The sequence below is a fragment of the Labeo rohita genome, chromosome 9, assembly GCF_022985175.1.
Source record: "Labeo rohita strain BAU-BD-2019 chromosome 9, IGBB_LRoh.1.0, whole genome shotgun sequence".
Taxonomy (NCBI): Eukaryota; Metazoa; Chordata; class Actinopteri; order Cypriniformes; family Cyprinidae; genus Labeo; species Labeo rohita.
The window spans coordinates 13,220,384-13,235,558 of record NC_066877.1 but is presented as its reverse complement, the minus strand read 5'-3'; the positions used below and the strand labels follow the sequence as shown (position 1 = coordinate 13,235,558).

The 15,175-nt window shown below is 36.3% G+C and overlaps 1 protein-coding gene across 1 annotated transcript in view; it reads right to left on the bottom strand.

Moving 5' to 3' along the window:
• Positions 1–15,175, bottom strand: part of thsd7ba (thrombospondin, type I, domain containing 7Ba) — a 245,242-nt gene that overhangs the window by 118,465 nt on the left and 111,602 nt on the right. Inside the window, 4 exon segments of the mRNA XM_051118747.1 lie at positions 5,440–5,637; positions 11,867–11,912; positions 11,914–12,023; positions 14,648–14,817. Coding sequence (XP_050974704.1) covers positions 5,440–5,637; positions 11,867–11,912; positions 11,914–12,023; positions 14,648–14,817 — 524 coding nt within the window.

The window sequence follows — 15,175 nt, the reverse complement described above, 5'->3', positions numbered from 1 at the left end:
GGGGTCATATGATGCGATTTCATGTTTTCCTTTGTCTTTGGAGTGTTACATGGTGTTCGTGCATATATATGATCTGTAAAGTTACAAAGATTAAAGTCTCAAACCTGAAGTGATATTCTTTATAAAAGTTAAGACACCTTCCTAAAACAGCTCAGTCAAACACGCCCCCACACATCTACATCACTGTGTGGGAAGATTTGCATAACACCGCCCAAATGTATACGCAAATTAAGATTTTATTCTTGGTGTAGTATTGTTGTTGCTGCTGCCATGTTGTGAAGTAGTTGTTTCATTGTGAAAGCGAAACTACTTTGTTTGGCCTTCCAAATGAGTACACCACTAGAAATTTTTGGTTAAGTCGTTTGCAACACTGTCCAAGAACAGTACTCAAATATTTAAGTGTGTGTAACGCATTTTACGGAGGATTGTTTTCTGAACCTGGGAGAGTGGCCTAAAATGCCTGCTGTGCACAAAGGCTGTTTCTATTATAAGTGGGGCAATTCCAATGTTGCATGAACTGCCTGGCGCTTCTGACTCACCACCTGTAAGTACGTTTTAATATTTAAAGAATTTGCTACTGATTATTCAAACACAAGCTTTGAGGAGTGTAGAGTAGCGCTTGTTGTTTGACATTTCTATGATCACAAATGCAGACATGGTTTTATGTTTACACGACACCACGCAACACGTAAAAAGTATAAGTCATTATAAGTAGACTTTGACCAATGAATCAGATTTGCTGACTGATCGGCACTGATAGTTGATTAGCGGAACTATCGGTTAACGGCAAAAATCCATGCCTGGGTCGGGTCCGTTGCTGGAGCGGCTCAGAAATTCCTCATTATACAGCAAAGTCCCTATAGTCTTTGTTATACAACACTTTACAATATGAGTCTATTTGTAACATTAAGATTGATAAAAGCTGTAGAATAGAAGTATTTTTCCTTGAGTGTGTTAATTTAAACATTTACTGATATTGTATCAAAAAATTGTAGTTGCTTTTGTTAACATTAATGAACAATAAACTAAACATAATGATCAATATATAATTATTAATAATACTTTTTATTCATTTACAAAGTACGGTTCAGTAGGCTACTTTTTTAAAAGTAGAGCACTGTTTATTTTCCGTTCCGTAGTTATTTTAAAAAGTATCAGTCAATTAATCGGTATCGGCCAGTGTAGTCCAACCTAGTTATCGGTATCGGTAAAATCCAATATCGGTCAAGTTTCAGAACTCAAAACCTTCTCGACAGCCTAAAAACATCTTATATTAAAGCCAAAACAACAGGTTGTGGAATGTGCCACTTTATGATGTAACAGTGTGGCTAAACACTGCCACAGCAGAAGAATATCAATGACTACTTCTACATCACTGTCTGTTTAGCCCTGCCCACCAATTCATGCATGTAGTATAAATAGAGGTGAACCTCAAAAAGGTTTATTAGCAAAGGGTTTTTTGATTTTGTCAATGATACGAAGAATACAAAAGAAAATGTTCATAAGCATACTGAAAATTATGTGAATTATAACACTGTAAGATATAAATAATGCATTAACAATACTTTTTTGAAGACAAATTTATAAAAAAAAATTTGACTGATTTCTAATCACAGTGAATACTGGCACAAACTGACCTCTTTCAGCTGTATGTGCTAAAGCAGAACAGGAAACGAATACCATTCACAACAGGTTAATTGAACACAACAAAAGGATCTACATAGCTAAACTATTAAACTATAAAACAAACAAACAAAAATATGTAAAAATGAAGATATGCTTGAGCAGCTGCATATTCTATTTTGCTCTCAGTTTCTTAAAAAGAACCTAAAAAAACACCACCAACACAGTTAAAAAACACATAAATAAAACAAACCAATGCTGGAAGCTGTTTAGGCAGATAGTTCTCGGGCAAAATGATCTGCAACGTGGACCACACTTTATGCAGATAGTTAAAAGTCCAGTAATCCAGAGTGTACGTACTCCAGAGATGTGCTTAGACACTCAAGGCTGTAGCTGGATTTCAATCAGGCTGTGCACTGTATGACAGGTGTCTCTTAAGAGTGCTGCCAGGCTGTAAAAAGAGTTCAGTCCTGCCCTTGAATACAGAAGAGAGGGATATAGATCACTATGCAATGAGCTTTAACTGGCCAGTAAACTGGAGCAGTCTGAACATCAGTGCAAAGAAAAATGCCCCATCTCACGGTCAGAGTGGAACAGACCCCAATGTTCATGCATCAATATGCTCATTCTTGGGAAATAAAGCAGAAACAGAAGAAATGCCTAGTCCTCCAGAGCCCAATTAACTCCGGCAAAAGGAAGTCAAGAAAGCTGCACTGAAAACAACACGTGCCCAAAAATCCTTCATTACTCTGTCAGTCTCTTTTTTTAGGTCTGGGCTGAAAGGTTAAACAATAGAGAGACGGAGACACTTCACGCTTAATTTAACCAGACTTCTCATCAACATAATTATCAAAATCAAGAGAGCCATTCTGACGCTGTTAGCTATGATTACTCGCTTCTTTGCTACACAAATTTGTTTTACCTATAAATACTGGGTAATTAAATTTTGCATAGCAGCGTTGTATTCAAATGAGAAAGCTGCTCTTCTGAAAATGAGGTCAAACTAAATTTGTATAATAACACCGAGGCCCTTTATAGTCATCAAGTCTGAAATAACGAATTCACAAATGAAAAAATAATAAGATGCTCTTTCTCAAAACACCTGACTGTGTCAAATTGCATCAGTTAGCTAATCAATTGAGGTGTGAGGAAGATCAAATAGAGTATATGACACTGGTGTAAATGTAAGATCACACATCTGATGTGTTTTTAACTGAAATTTAGATTTCTGAGAAAAATCTCCAGTTCTAATTATGCCGTTTCAAACACCCGCACCTTTCAGACCCAGGCGTCAATTCTCCTCAGCAACATTCATTAGTTAATTTAACTGGATTCTTCTCAGCCTCCTTAATATATCCACCCATAATCTATTATGACACTATAATAAAACACGCAAAAAGCCTGCAATTAGTTTCACAGATTATAAAGATGGGCTATTAAGGTCTCGCTAAGGCTTCATCAAGTTCACGTTACTGGATTCCTCATCTTCACAGCTTATCTCTTAAATTACAAAGCTAGTTTAAAACGGGTCACACTAACGGATCTCCAATGCATGCTGTTGAGAGAAACACATTCAGACAGCTCTATAGCCACATATCAACTGGTGTAATGCACTGATGAAACAGTGCGACACTGACATGACATGGACCAATGTGTACGGCGGCTCTTAAAAGCCTTTTCTTTCCTAGATCACTCTCAATAACAGAATGCTTTATAGGTATAGAAATCATCCAGAGTTCTAATGGAATACGCAGACACTGTACTCTTCAGCTAAACAGCTTTGCATTACCATCCTCTGTAAAAATAATGTGATCTTTTTGCTACGGGTGGATATTAGAACCCTTCTGATATGACAATTTATTAAAGGTGCTGTCTAAAACAGCACTATTACTGTTGCTTATGCTTTATTCAACATCCTTAAACTAGTGTATTACCCTGTGGTGCGCAACTTGCCTGCATCATCAGACGTGAATGAAATCTCAAATCACAGTACTTGTTCAGACGAAGTACGCCATTTTTTTCTAAGCAATCAGAAATGGCATAGAAACAACAAAGATATAAATTGAAAAATGAACTTTAGCCATATCTAAGAGCACAGAAAACGGGTGGGCTTTACTGACTTTAAACAAATAAAATATTATCTGTGGAAGGTGTTGGGACCATAAATGTTTGTCGATTCATATTCCTTGTCAAAAGGCAAATATATAATCACCTACACTGCAAAAATAGATTTTCTTCCTTAGTATTTTTGTTTTGATTTCTAGTATAAATATCTAAAAATTCTAGAATCAGGATGCATTTACTTGACAAGTAAAATGACTTAAGATATTATTTCTTGTTTTAAAAAAAAAAAAAAATGATCCCAATTTTGTTAGTTTTTGCTTAAAACGTTATCTGCCAGTGAGGCAAGAAAAACAATGTTGTTTAGCCTTTGAAATAAGATTATTTTTCTTACCCCATTGGCAGACAATTTGGCTTGTTTTAAGCAAAAACTAACAACATTTGGATATTTTTTCAGAAAACAAGACATAATATATTAAAGGCACAACATGTAAGTTTTTGCTGCTAGAGGTCGCATTTTCAAAACAATAACAGAGGCGAAGCTTGATGATGCAATGACGGGGCATGGAATGTTGGGAGATGTCGTTTTCACAAATCATGCTCACGGACGAGGTAATGTATTACTTTTTTATTAACTTACCTGTACATTTAATAACAGTATTTTATGTCATCGTAATGAATTATCTGCAAATCATCATTTGGCGGGTTAATGATGCACATTTTTATGTGTGTAAAACAGTCGTTCTAAAAGTAAATTTGAATGAACCCACCGTATTTGCAAGTATGCCTAAATGTTTTTGTGCAGCACATACTGTATTTAATTACATTACCACAGGTTTGCTCACCAGACTTGATATAAACTAGCGATGCACCGAATTTTCGGCCACCGAAAATGGCATTTTCGGCCAAAAGAGAAAAATGGCCGAATATACAATGACCAGGGACGAGTGATTATTTAAAACTGGAATTTCTCTGGATTTACAAATCCTTGAGAACTTTTGGGATAATGTAAGTACACAACTGCATGAACTATATAAGACTGTACAAGTGGTTTTTGGACATTTTATTACAAAAATCTTATTGTGCTTTTAACACAAAAATACATATTGTGCCATTAAGTCATTTTACTTTTCAAGTAAATGCATCACAGTTCAAGACTTTTTAGATACTTAGACTAGAAAACAAGACAAAATTAAATGGAAGAAAATCTTTTTTTGCAGTGTAGAATCCACCCAGACTACCCTAGTAACTGCATGTGTTTACACCTGCTCAAATATGTGACCCTGGACCACAGAACCAGTCATAAGGGTCATTTTTTTTAAAATTGAGATTTATACATATACAAGCTGAATAAATAAGCTTTCCATTGATGTATAGTTCGTTGGGATAGGGCAATATTTGGCCGAGATACAACTTTTTGAAAATCTGGAATATAAAGGTGCAAAAAATTAATTGTAAAAAAATATTGTGAAAATCGCCTTTAAATTTGTCCAATTGAAGTTCTTAGCAATGCATATTATTCATCAAAAATTACGTTTTGATATATTTACAGCAGGAAATTTACAAAATAACTTCATGAAACATGATCTCTACTTAATATCCTAATGATTTTAGTCACAAAAGAAAAATCGATCATTTTCACCTATACAAAGTTTTTTTGGCTACTGCTACAAATATATCCATGCTACTTATGACTGGTTTTGTGGTCCAGGCTCACATATAATTCCAATAAATAAAAGTGTTTTGATTGTATACCTTGTGAGTTGACGCAAGCCACAGTTTGAGTCCTGGTTCCATTTCCACAGTTCCCTTTCCTGGGCACACAAGTGCCCTCAAACTGCACCTGCCACAGGAAGCACACTGGATCCTCACAGGGCATTGACTCCAGGAGATGGGCACAGCTTTCTGTTCCTGATCCTTCCTCTAGCACCTCTCTCCTTCTCTGCCTGTAGCCTGCGAACAGAGCGAGAGACAGGTGGATTAGAGGTATTGTGAGGAAAAATGAGTGCCAGTTTCTGGCCAGTGAGTTCTGAACTGAAATTCTAGTGGTGGCTAAATAAGCCTGTAATAGAAACTCATTTGAAAAGGCTCTCTCTCACAGCTTTTGTTAGCAGAATAAATTCCTACTCCTGCTCTGCTGTAATTTGCCTGAATACACTCTTTTCATTTACTCATTTGTAAAGCTATGAGCTATGACTGCAAACTGAGACGCCAGTCATAAATGAAATAGCACTGGAATATGAACATTTAAACATTTAACACTTAAAAGTACTGGTTAAACATGAAGGCAAAACACTGTTCTAATAATATGGGAGAAAAACTATGCATTGTGCTGCTAGTAAGATCATCATCGCCTTTTAATTCAAATACTTCAGGGAAAAAAAAAAAAAACACTCTTTAATTAATATTTCATAAATTGGCATTCCTTCTCAAAGCCAGCTCTGGCCGACATCAATATGCATTACAGTACAGTGCATAAGTGAGAAAAAAGGATGAATCAGGCATTACTCCAAGCATAATTTATCAAACAAGATGATCTGATGACTAACATGAGGGTGGGATGCTAGCTGTCTGGATACCATCTGATCCTGTTTACGGCCTGTGATGAGTAGATACTAACTCCTCATATCTTTGCTCCTTGACTATGTGCATGCCAGTAGTGGGATTTGGTTCATCTCAGACCCCTGCAGGGGGCTTGACTCGGCAGTCCTGGGAAAATCATAGTGTCAGCCAAGCCTTTGAAATAATCAAAACACCCTACAGCTCAACATCGCTTTGACACAAAAAAAACTGTAAACTCTATAAGAGATGAGTGCATTGTGTGACGAGAGCTCTGAATGTATCACATACATAATTCAAACCTTGAGGTATTACCAGTTTGATTCACTTATCACAAAATAATTGAGAAGACATGAATAACGCTCTATATCTATGAACAGATGTATAATCTGTAGACTGCATGTAAGAATCATTTGTTCTGTTTCAGAATTCATAATATGATGAATCCATACATTTTTTTACTTCATATATATATATAGGTTTTTTCCTGCAAAAAACATGCCCATTTCTCTCTGGGGACAGTCAATATGAATGTTTTTTATATATCTTTTCTAAACTACTAACATTTGTTTCCACAAATAATAGGCCAATAGAAAACAGTTCTGTAGGAGGGTGTTGTAACATTTTGGTTCTAATATCTGTAGCTCAGTGTTGCTGTTTTTTTTTTTTTTTTTTTTTTTTTTCCCCCAAATGTTTATGTAATATTCCCATATGTGTCTGCTAAAAATTAAAGCAGACTTAATTGTATAAATGATTCTCAAGTATAACAAGTGTTATTGTTATAACTTTCCTGGGAACTGGTTGCATTTTCAATAGTGATTTATTGTGGTAATGAAATTTATTTGTTCTAAATATATATAGATTTTTTTGCCATCCATCTCCCATAAATCCTTCACATTTGTTATATAAACACATAGAGGGTTTACTGGAGAGAGAAAAATCCACAAGAATTTAAAATTAAATTAAATTAAATTAAATCAACAAAACAAAATGCATTGGTTTATTAATAAAATAAACCAATGAACCTTATTGTAAAGTGTTACCATGTATAAAATATCCAGTTTATAACCACATGTGACCCTGGACCACAAAACGAGTTGTAAGTAGCACTGGTATATTTGTAGCAATAGCCAACAAAACATTGTATGGATCAATTTTTTTTTCTTTTATGCCAAAAATCATTAGGGTATTAAGTAAAGATCATGTTCCATGAAGATATATATATATATTTTTTTTTTCTACCGTAAATATATCAAAACTTAATTTTTGATTAGTAATATGCATTGCTAAGAACTTAATTTGGACAACTTTAAAGGCGATTTTCTCAAGATTTTGAGTTTTTTTGCATCCTTAGACTCCAGATTTTCAAATAGTCGTATGTCAGATTCAGCCAAATATTGTCCTATCCTAACAAAACATACATCAATGGAAAACGTATTTATTCTTTCAGATGATGTATAAATCTCAGTTTCGAAAAATGACTTATGACTGTTCCAGGGTCACATATTTCAATATATACTGTTCTTCAGCCCATGCACTAATATGAATGTTTGGTTCACTTAAGACAAAACATGACAGACTGAGGTTGTAACAAACAACTTCCTGGATCTCTGAGCCCCCAAAGCAGCATTCTTCTTCTCTAGATGACAACAGCTCAACCCCAGGACAATAAAGGAACAAATTACAACTACACATCATTGTGAAACTACACCTGAGCAGTATAGTGGAAGACATACTCCCATGGAACATGCATGCAGAGACGGTTCACACCAACAGCCCCTTTCTGTAGCGAAAAGGAATGCCTGAATGGCCGATGCCCTCCTCCAAACTGTGAAAAACAATTTGGTGGAGACACATCCCTGCGGATATTAATAATTGAAAGGTTCACGGGAGCTATCGGATTTATTCATGGGAAAGACTGGTGGGCTGCAGGCAGCGTTTCACTTCCAATACTTCAGAACCTTATCAGTCCCACTTCAATGCTCCCTACTCACATTAATGCTGGATAGAATTTGCCACTTACAATCATTACTAAGCCAGTGTTCAATTCATTCCTCCACACACGCTTACATTTACCCAAGATCACACAAAGAGGATAAAAAATATGACTGTGGGCAATTGTAGATTTGTAATGCACTACAAACGTTAATAAAACAACTAAAAAACAAATCCATGAGGCTCCTCTGATGAAATCTGTGTTTGTATGTGTAGGAAAGAAGTTCATTTTTCTATTTATGAAAGCTCTAGGCTCTAGAGTTCTGCATACTTCATCCAATATCAAAGATCAAATGATACTCTGAAACAGCAGTGAGGTGAAGTGCTTGAAAGCAGTAAATAGACTCTTGTCTAACAAGGTGCAGTCTAAATAACGAATAAAAGAGAATCTAGACACCATAACAATAAGACAGTCCCACTGGGAGAACACATCAGAAAATCTTCTAGACAGCAATCAGTTTACATAAAAAGCAAATCTTTCTCAGATGGGTTTCTTAAAAGAGAAAAAAAAAAATGACCTATGATATGTCTCAAGAGTTTCAAAAGACATCTTAAAGGAGTAGTTCATTTCAAGGATAAAAATTTCCTGATAATTTACTCACCCCCATGTGATCCAAGATGTTCATGTCTGGCTTTCTGTAGCCAAACAGAAATTAAGGTTTTTGAGGAAAACATTCCAGGATTTTTCTCCATATAGTGGACTTCAATGGTGGCCAACGGGTTAAAGGTCCAAACTGCAGTTTCAGTGTAGGTTCAAAGGGCTCTACATGATCCCAGACAAAGAATAAGGGTCTCATCTAGTGATACAATCTGTCATTTTCAAAAAACAAAAAAAAGTATACTTTTTTAACCACAAATGCTCGTCTTGCACTAGCTCTGCGATGTGCTTTCACGTTTTCACGCATTATGTAATCACGCTGAAAAAAATCATGCACAGTTAGTTCTTCAAAAAGGTAGGGTAGGGTGAAAAACTCCATCTCAATTTCTATTCCAACTTCAAAATTCTCCGACGTTGTTTTACCTTTTTTGTAAAAGGCGTTTGGCTTTCTTTGCACGTTTGCTTTGTAAACACTGGGTCGGTACTTCCGCCTACAGTACGTCACGTGCGTGATTATGTAATGTGTGAGGTCGAGCTAGTGCAAGATGAGCATTTGTGGTTAAAAAGTATATACAGTCGTGGCCAAAAATATCGGCACCCTTGCAATTCTGTCAGAAAATGCAACCCTTCTCTCATAAAATTGTTGCAGTTGCAAATGTTTTGGTACTCACATGTTTATTTTTTTTTGTTTGCATTGAAACAACACAGAAAAACAGAGAAGAAAAGTCACCCTTATCTTAATATTTGGTAGCACCCTTTTTGGAAAAAATTACTGAAATCAGTCGCTTCCTGTAACCATTAATGAGTTTCTTACACCTCTTTACTGGAATTTTGGACTACTCGTCTTTTGCAAACTGCTGGAGAACTTCATTGCTGGCCATTTCAAAACTCTCCAGTGCTTTGTTTGTAACCATTTCTGAGTGCTTTTTAAAGTGTGTTTCGGGTCATTGTCCTGCTGGAAGACCCATGACCTCTGGTGGAGGCGTAGCTTTCTGACACTGGCCACTATGTTGCGGCCAAAAATTCTTTGGTAATCAGATTTAATGACACCGTTCACACAGTCAAGGCAACCAGTGCCAGAAGCAGCAAAGAAACCCCAAAACATCTTTGAACCTCCACCATGTTTGACTGTAGGGACCGTGATCTTTTCTTTGAAGGCCTCATTTCTTTTTCTGTAAACAATGCCATGATGTCCTTTACCAAAAAGCTCTACTTTTGTGTCATCTGTCCATAGTACATTCTCCCAGAAAGATTGTGGTTTTGTCACATAAGTTTTGGCAAACTCCAGTCTTGCTTATTTTATGCCTTTGTGTCAGCAGTGGTGTCCTCCTGGGTGTCCAACCATAGGGTCCCTTTTCGAGGGACAGTGTGAGCTGCGACACTGTTGTATCCTGTGTCTGCAGATCAGCTTGAATTTGTTTGAAAGTTAATCGGGGTTCTTTATGTACCATTCAAACAATCCTTCGTTGTAACTTTTCATTAACTTCCGTTCACATCCAGGGAGGTTAGCTTCAGTGTCATGGGCTGTAAACCTCCTGATGATATTGCGCACAGTGGACACAGGAACATTATGATCTCTAGAGATGACTTGTAGCCTTGAGATTGTCAATGTTTTTCCACAGTGTTTTATCTCAAATCCACAGACGACTCTTTACACTTCTTTCTTTTCTCCATGCTCAGTGTGACAAACAACACAAAGGTTGAGTCAACTTTTCTCAATTTTAATTGGTTGCAAGTGTGATTACTATATTGCCCACACCTGTTACTTGCCACAGGTGTGTCTAAATACAAATTACACAAGCATCACATGCTTGAAAAGCAATTATTTCTTACAGTTTTGACAAGGTGCCAATAATTTTGTCCAGTCCATTTTTGAGTTCTGTGTGAAATTTTATCAAGTTTGACTTTTCTTCTCTGTTTTTTATGTTGTTGCAGTGCAAACAAAAACAATAAACATGTGAATACCAAAACATTTGCAATTGGAACAATTTTCTGAGAGAAGTGTTGCATTTTCTGACAGAATTGCAAGGGTGCCGATATTTTTGGCCATGACTGTATATTTTATGTTTTTTTTCTTTTTTAGAAAATGACCATTTTGCTAGATAAGACCCTTATTCCTCAGCTAGGATCTTGTAGATTATGTAGGATCGTGTAGGTCAATTTGGACCTTCAACCCGTTGACCACCATTGAAGTCCACTATATGGACAAAAATCCTGAAATTTTTTCCTCAAAAACCTTAATTTCTTTTCGACTAAAGAATGAAAGACATGAACATCTTGGATAACATGAGGGTGAGTAAAATATGAGAATTTTTTATTTTTTTTTTTCTGGAAGTGAACTAATCCTTTAATGTTCAAACTGATTTGCCAATATATCTGCAAATGTGCAGTCAAAAGTTAATAATTTCAATATAAACTCTTCTAATTCTTTACATATCCTGGACAATATTTTTCACATTCATTTTGTAACTCTATATTCTAACTTCAATTTATTATTTAATAACTCAATTCAACACCAAAACGTAAAATTAGCCAATACCATATTTGTTTATTTTACATATACACACATACTCAATCATTGTAAATTACATTTTTTCACTTAGGAATTCTTTCAGTATAAGATGGATTGATTTTTAACTCACATCTGTTCTCAGTAAAGCAGGTGAATGATAACAGTGCAGCACTGTTTTAAAGCTGGGATTATTCTTATGATTGCCCAGAATGAGTCATTTCTGACTGAAAGCCCCACTTATGTATGACTGATTCGTGACATCAGTCTGCCCTCTGCTAAATTCTCTCATTATAGGGCAGTCCTCCGACAGCTCACGTCAGTGACAGATGTTATCACTTCTCACAGAAGTGGTGTCAGTTTTAGACACTCTGTTACCTCCGGCTTCAGCTCAGTGGAGAGGTGCACCAATCATTCATTTTAAACACATATTTAAAGTGGATTTTTTTAGCTCCTATTAATAAAAGGGCAGAATGCTTTTTTTTTTTCATTGATGACATTTCATTCCCATGTTGGCCCACCTTTTCGTCCATGTGTTTCCATGCAGTTGTCGTGGAGACAGGCCCCCCCAGGAGGACCAGGATGAGAGCAGGCACAGCTGTGGGCACGGTATGGAGCAGGGCTGCACCGCAGAAGGCAAATCTCCTGTACACAGACGTCTGCTTACTGGTCTAGACACTAGATAGAGGTACAGAGAGAGAAAGAAACTATATGTCAGGCTAATTTAATCTGAAATATAATTCATCTTAATAAGTATAATTTTCTGATCTTTCTTGCTGAGCACCAACTCCCACACAGAATAAAATGATTTCAAAGCCTAAAGCAACAAAAGTGTTTAGCTTAAAGAACATGAAACATGAAATTATCGGATAAGAATAAAAATATAGGAAAGTTGTAAGAAAGTGACAGATTTAGACTAGTCCGCCATTTGACAGGAAGAACTAAGGGTAACACTTTACAATAAGGATCATTAGTTTCCTGAACTAAGAATGAACAATACTTCTACAGCATTCATTAATGTTATGGCAAATTAAGCATTTACTAATGCATTATTAAAATCACAAGTTGTGTTTGTTAACACCAGTTAATGCAACATGAACAAACAATGAACAACTGTATTTTTATTAACATTAACAAAGATTAATAAACAGTGTAATAAATGTATTGTTCAATGTTCATTCGTGTTAATACATTAACCCATGTTAACAAATGACTCATTATTGTATAGTATTACTGAAGTTATGACATTTTGATTAAACGTTACAAGCTAAAAAAATAAATAAATAAAAAATTAAACATTAATTGATATTGTTCATAATAAGATTGATGCATTCAGATAAATAAATAAATAAATACATTTCCAACAATTTCAAGTATCTTCAACTGAAACAAGATATTCAAGATGGAGACTTTTATGGTGGGACATAATTTTATCCATCAGAAATTAGTTTGACTGTGAAATAAATGTGTGACATACTAGAATGGAGCCAGACTGAATGTGAATTTGTTAAAACTCCAAAAAACTGGTTATTGATTAACGCAACCTGATCTCATGACAAAAAACATACCTGTGGGATGACATATTTGATGTGAAATGTTCACTGAGAGGCACTAAAAGAGTGTTCGGTTTTCATAGGTGGAGCGTGTGTAAGGCTGGGGAAGGCTTAAAAATACTGGGGGCAAAAAATGCCACTAAATTGGACATAAATGCCCCTGCACGAACAAATTTAATCCATTATATCTGTTGCTAACAAAGTGAAATTGACTAGAAAGTGTCGATTGTGGCATTAAATAAAGATCTGCTCATGTTGTACCGCAAGTTAATTTTCGGCGTTCTTACAGTGTTGCATTATAACCAATCACACACGAGTTTGTTGAGCTTAGGAATGCAACGGCCAATCAGAGGCGTTCAGATGAGTCATCGCTGAAACTCTTGAATTCTCTCATCAACAAAGGGCAGATGCATGTAAGAGATTCATTTCACAGTGTAGACGGCTTCAGTGATTAAACAATAAATTTGTTTGTTTTGAGAGTGCTTAAACTCGCGATAGTAATAGTAATGTTGTTTTCTGTCTATAATTTGGCCATGGAAATAAACTACAAGCATCAGTTTCTAATTTTTTATTAAATTGTAATCATGTTAAATACAAACTCAGTCCCATTAAAAATATTTCATTAGCCTACATGACACATATGTCTGGTTCTTTCCTAAAAAGACAAGTTTATTGTAGACAGATTTGGCTGCTTTTAGCCTTACCCTGGAGTGGGTTCACCCTCCGTCTATGTCGGTTTTCATCCCCGGAACAGATGAACATACATATAGTATTTTTTATGTTACCTTGGTTTTGTACGTATCTGAACAAACGTGAATGTGACATAAAAATGCAATCGCAAGTATGCCATTTTAGCTTGTTTTTTGATTTCTCATTTTTCAGCTCTTTCATTGTGAGTCATGTTTTTCACAGGATTTGTACCCGAGGATTCCGCATCCTATGTCCAATTCCATGCTGGCTGAGCTACCAAGCAAGCTTGTTACATCTGGAAAGCAAAACATATGGAGCTGTAATCATAACTCTGTACGAAAATGATTACAAGTGCTCGCTGCTTTAACTGCAGTGATATGTACTTATTCGTATGTATTTTGCGTCTTGCGACAAGTTCCCACAGGTACGTTTTTATGAGATTAGGTAGGATTAATGTTATCCAATAGCCTGCAAGGCCTAAGAGACATCAACGGAAATGTAAATTAATACAATTTGTTTTTGCTCTGGAATAACATGCACTGAATGAATCGTTCCCAATAAAACCAGGAACATGCAGTAAGAAAGTAAAACGATTTTGCATTGACTTTGAATTACATTGATTCTCAATGTGACTTTTGTCAAACAAGCGTTTAAAAGTTTAGGCAAACCTCTTGAAAGTCTCTTACTTTGACTGTGTTCTGTTAACATTAGTGTGAGAGTCCTCTGGGTCAGGTGGAAAGCAAACACCACTGTTGATTTTCATTGATCTATATCCCCAAACAACATTGATTGAAAGGAGTCATCTTCATCTGTATGCCTTTCTCAGCTCAGCATGCCTCGAATCCATCCAAACGCTGCTTTCGCTGGCTAGTGCAGCTCCTCGAAATTAATTTCAGGCCAAGGTGACTCCCTTTAACTACCTCTAATCTTAATCTTGGTCTAACCAAGACTTTTTGATCAGGATTTCTTAAACCAAAATGAATTAGCCTTTCATACAGATACAGAACATAGCTTAGCCATTGAACTGCAGCTTACTGTCATTTAGACACTGATCCCTACCCTCTTTTCTGTGATGAGGGGTGGAGTTGTCTGGAACCTGGACGCAGTACAGCTGCCTGGTCTGAATCCCTCCACCGCAGAGAACGCTTACATTGTTAAGCCTTCTGTCCTGCTGGCTGAGAAGAGGGGCCACTTGACAGTCTCCCCAATCTGTGCTCTTCCACACATACCTGGAGAACAAAAGCACACGCCTGCTGCGGTGAAACACACTTCTTTTGTTTTGGCGCTATAGTCTCATTATATCGTGCTGGGCTCCTCTCAAAAGTTGCATTGGATAAATGGACACAGTGAGCTGCCGCTGAAAGATACTAATAGGCTTAGTTTCCCATTTTCCGGTAGGAAACCATCTACTAATGAAAATGCATTGACTAAGCAAAGTGTTATGATGCATAAAGCAGCAGTTTTAATGAAATAACAGTCTGCAGCTATTGATCAAAAACCTAATCTCATTAATTAGCTTCTTCTAATCTGTGCTATGCTCGAATGCAACAGGGGTTCGGTAAATAAATACTTGAACACAACACTCGA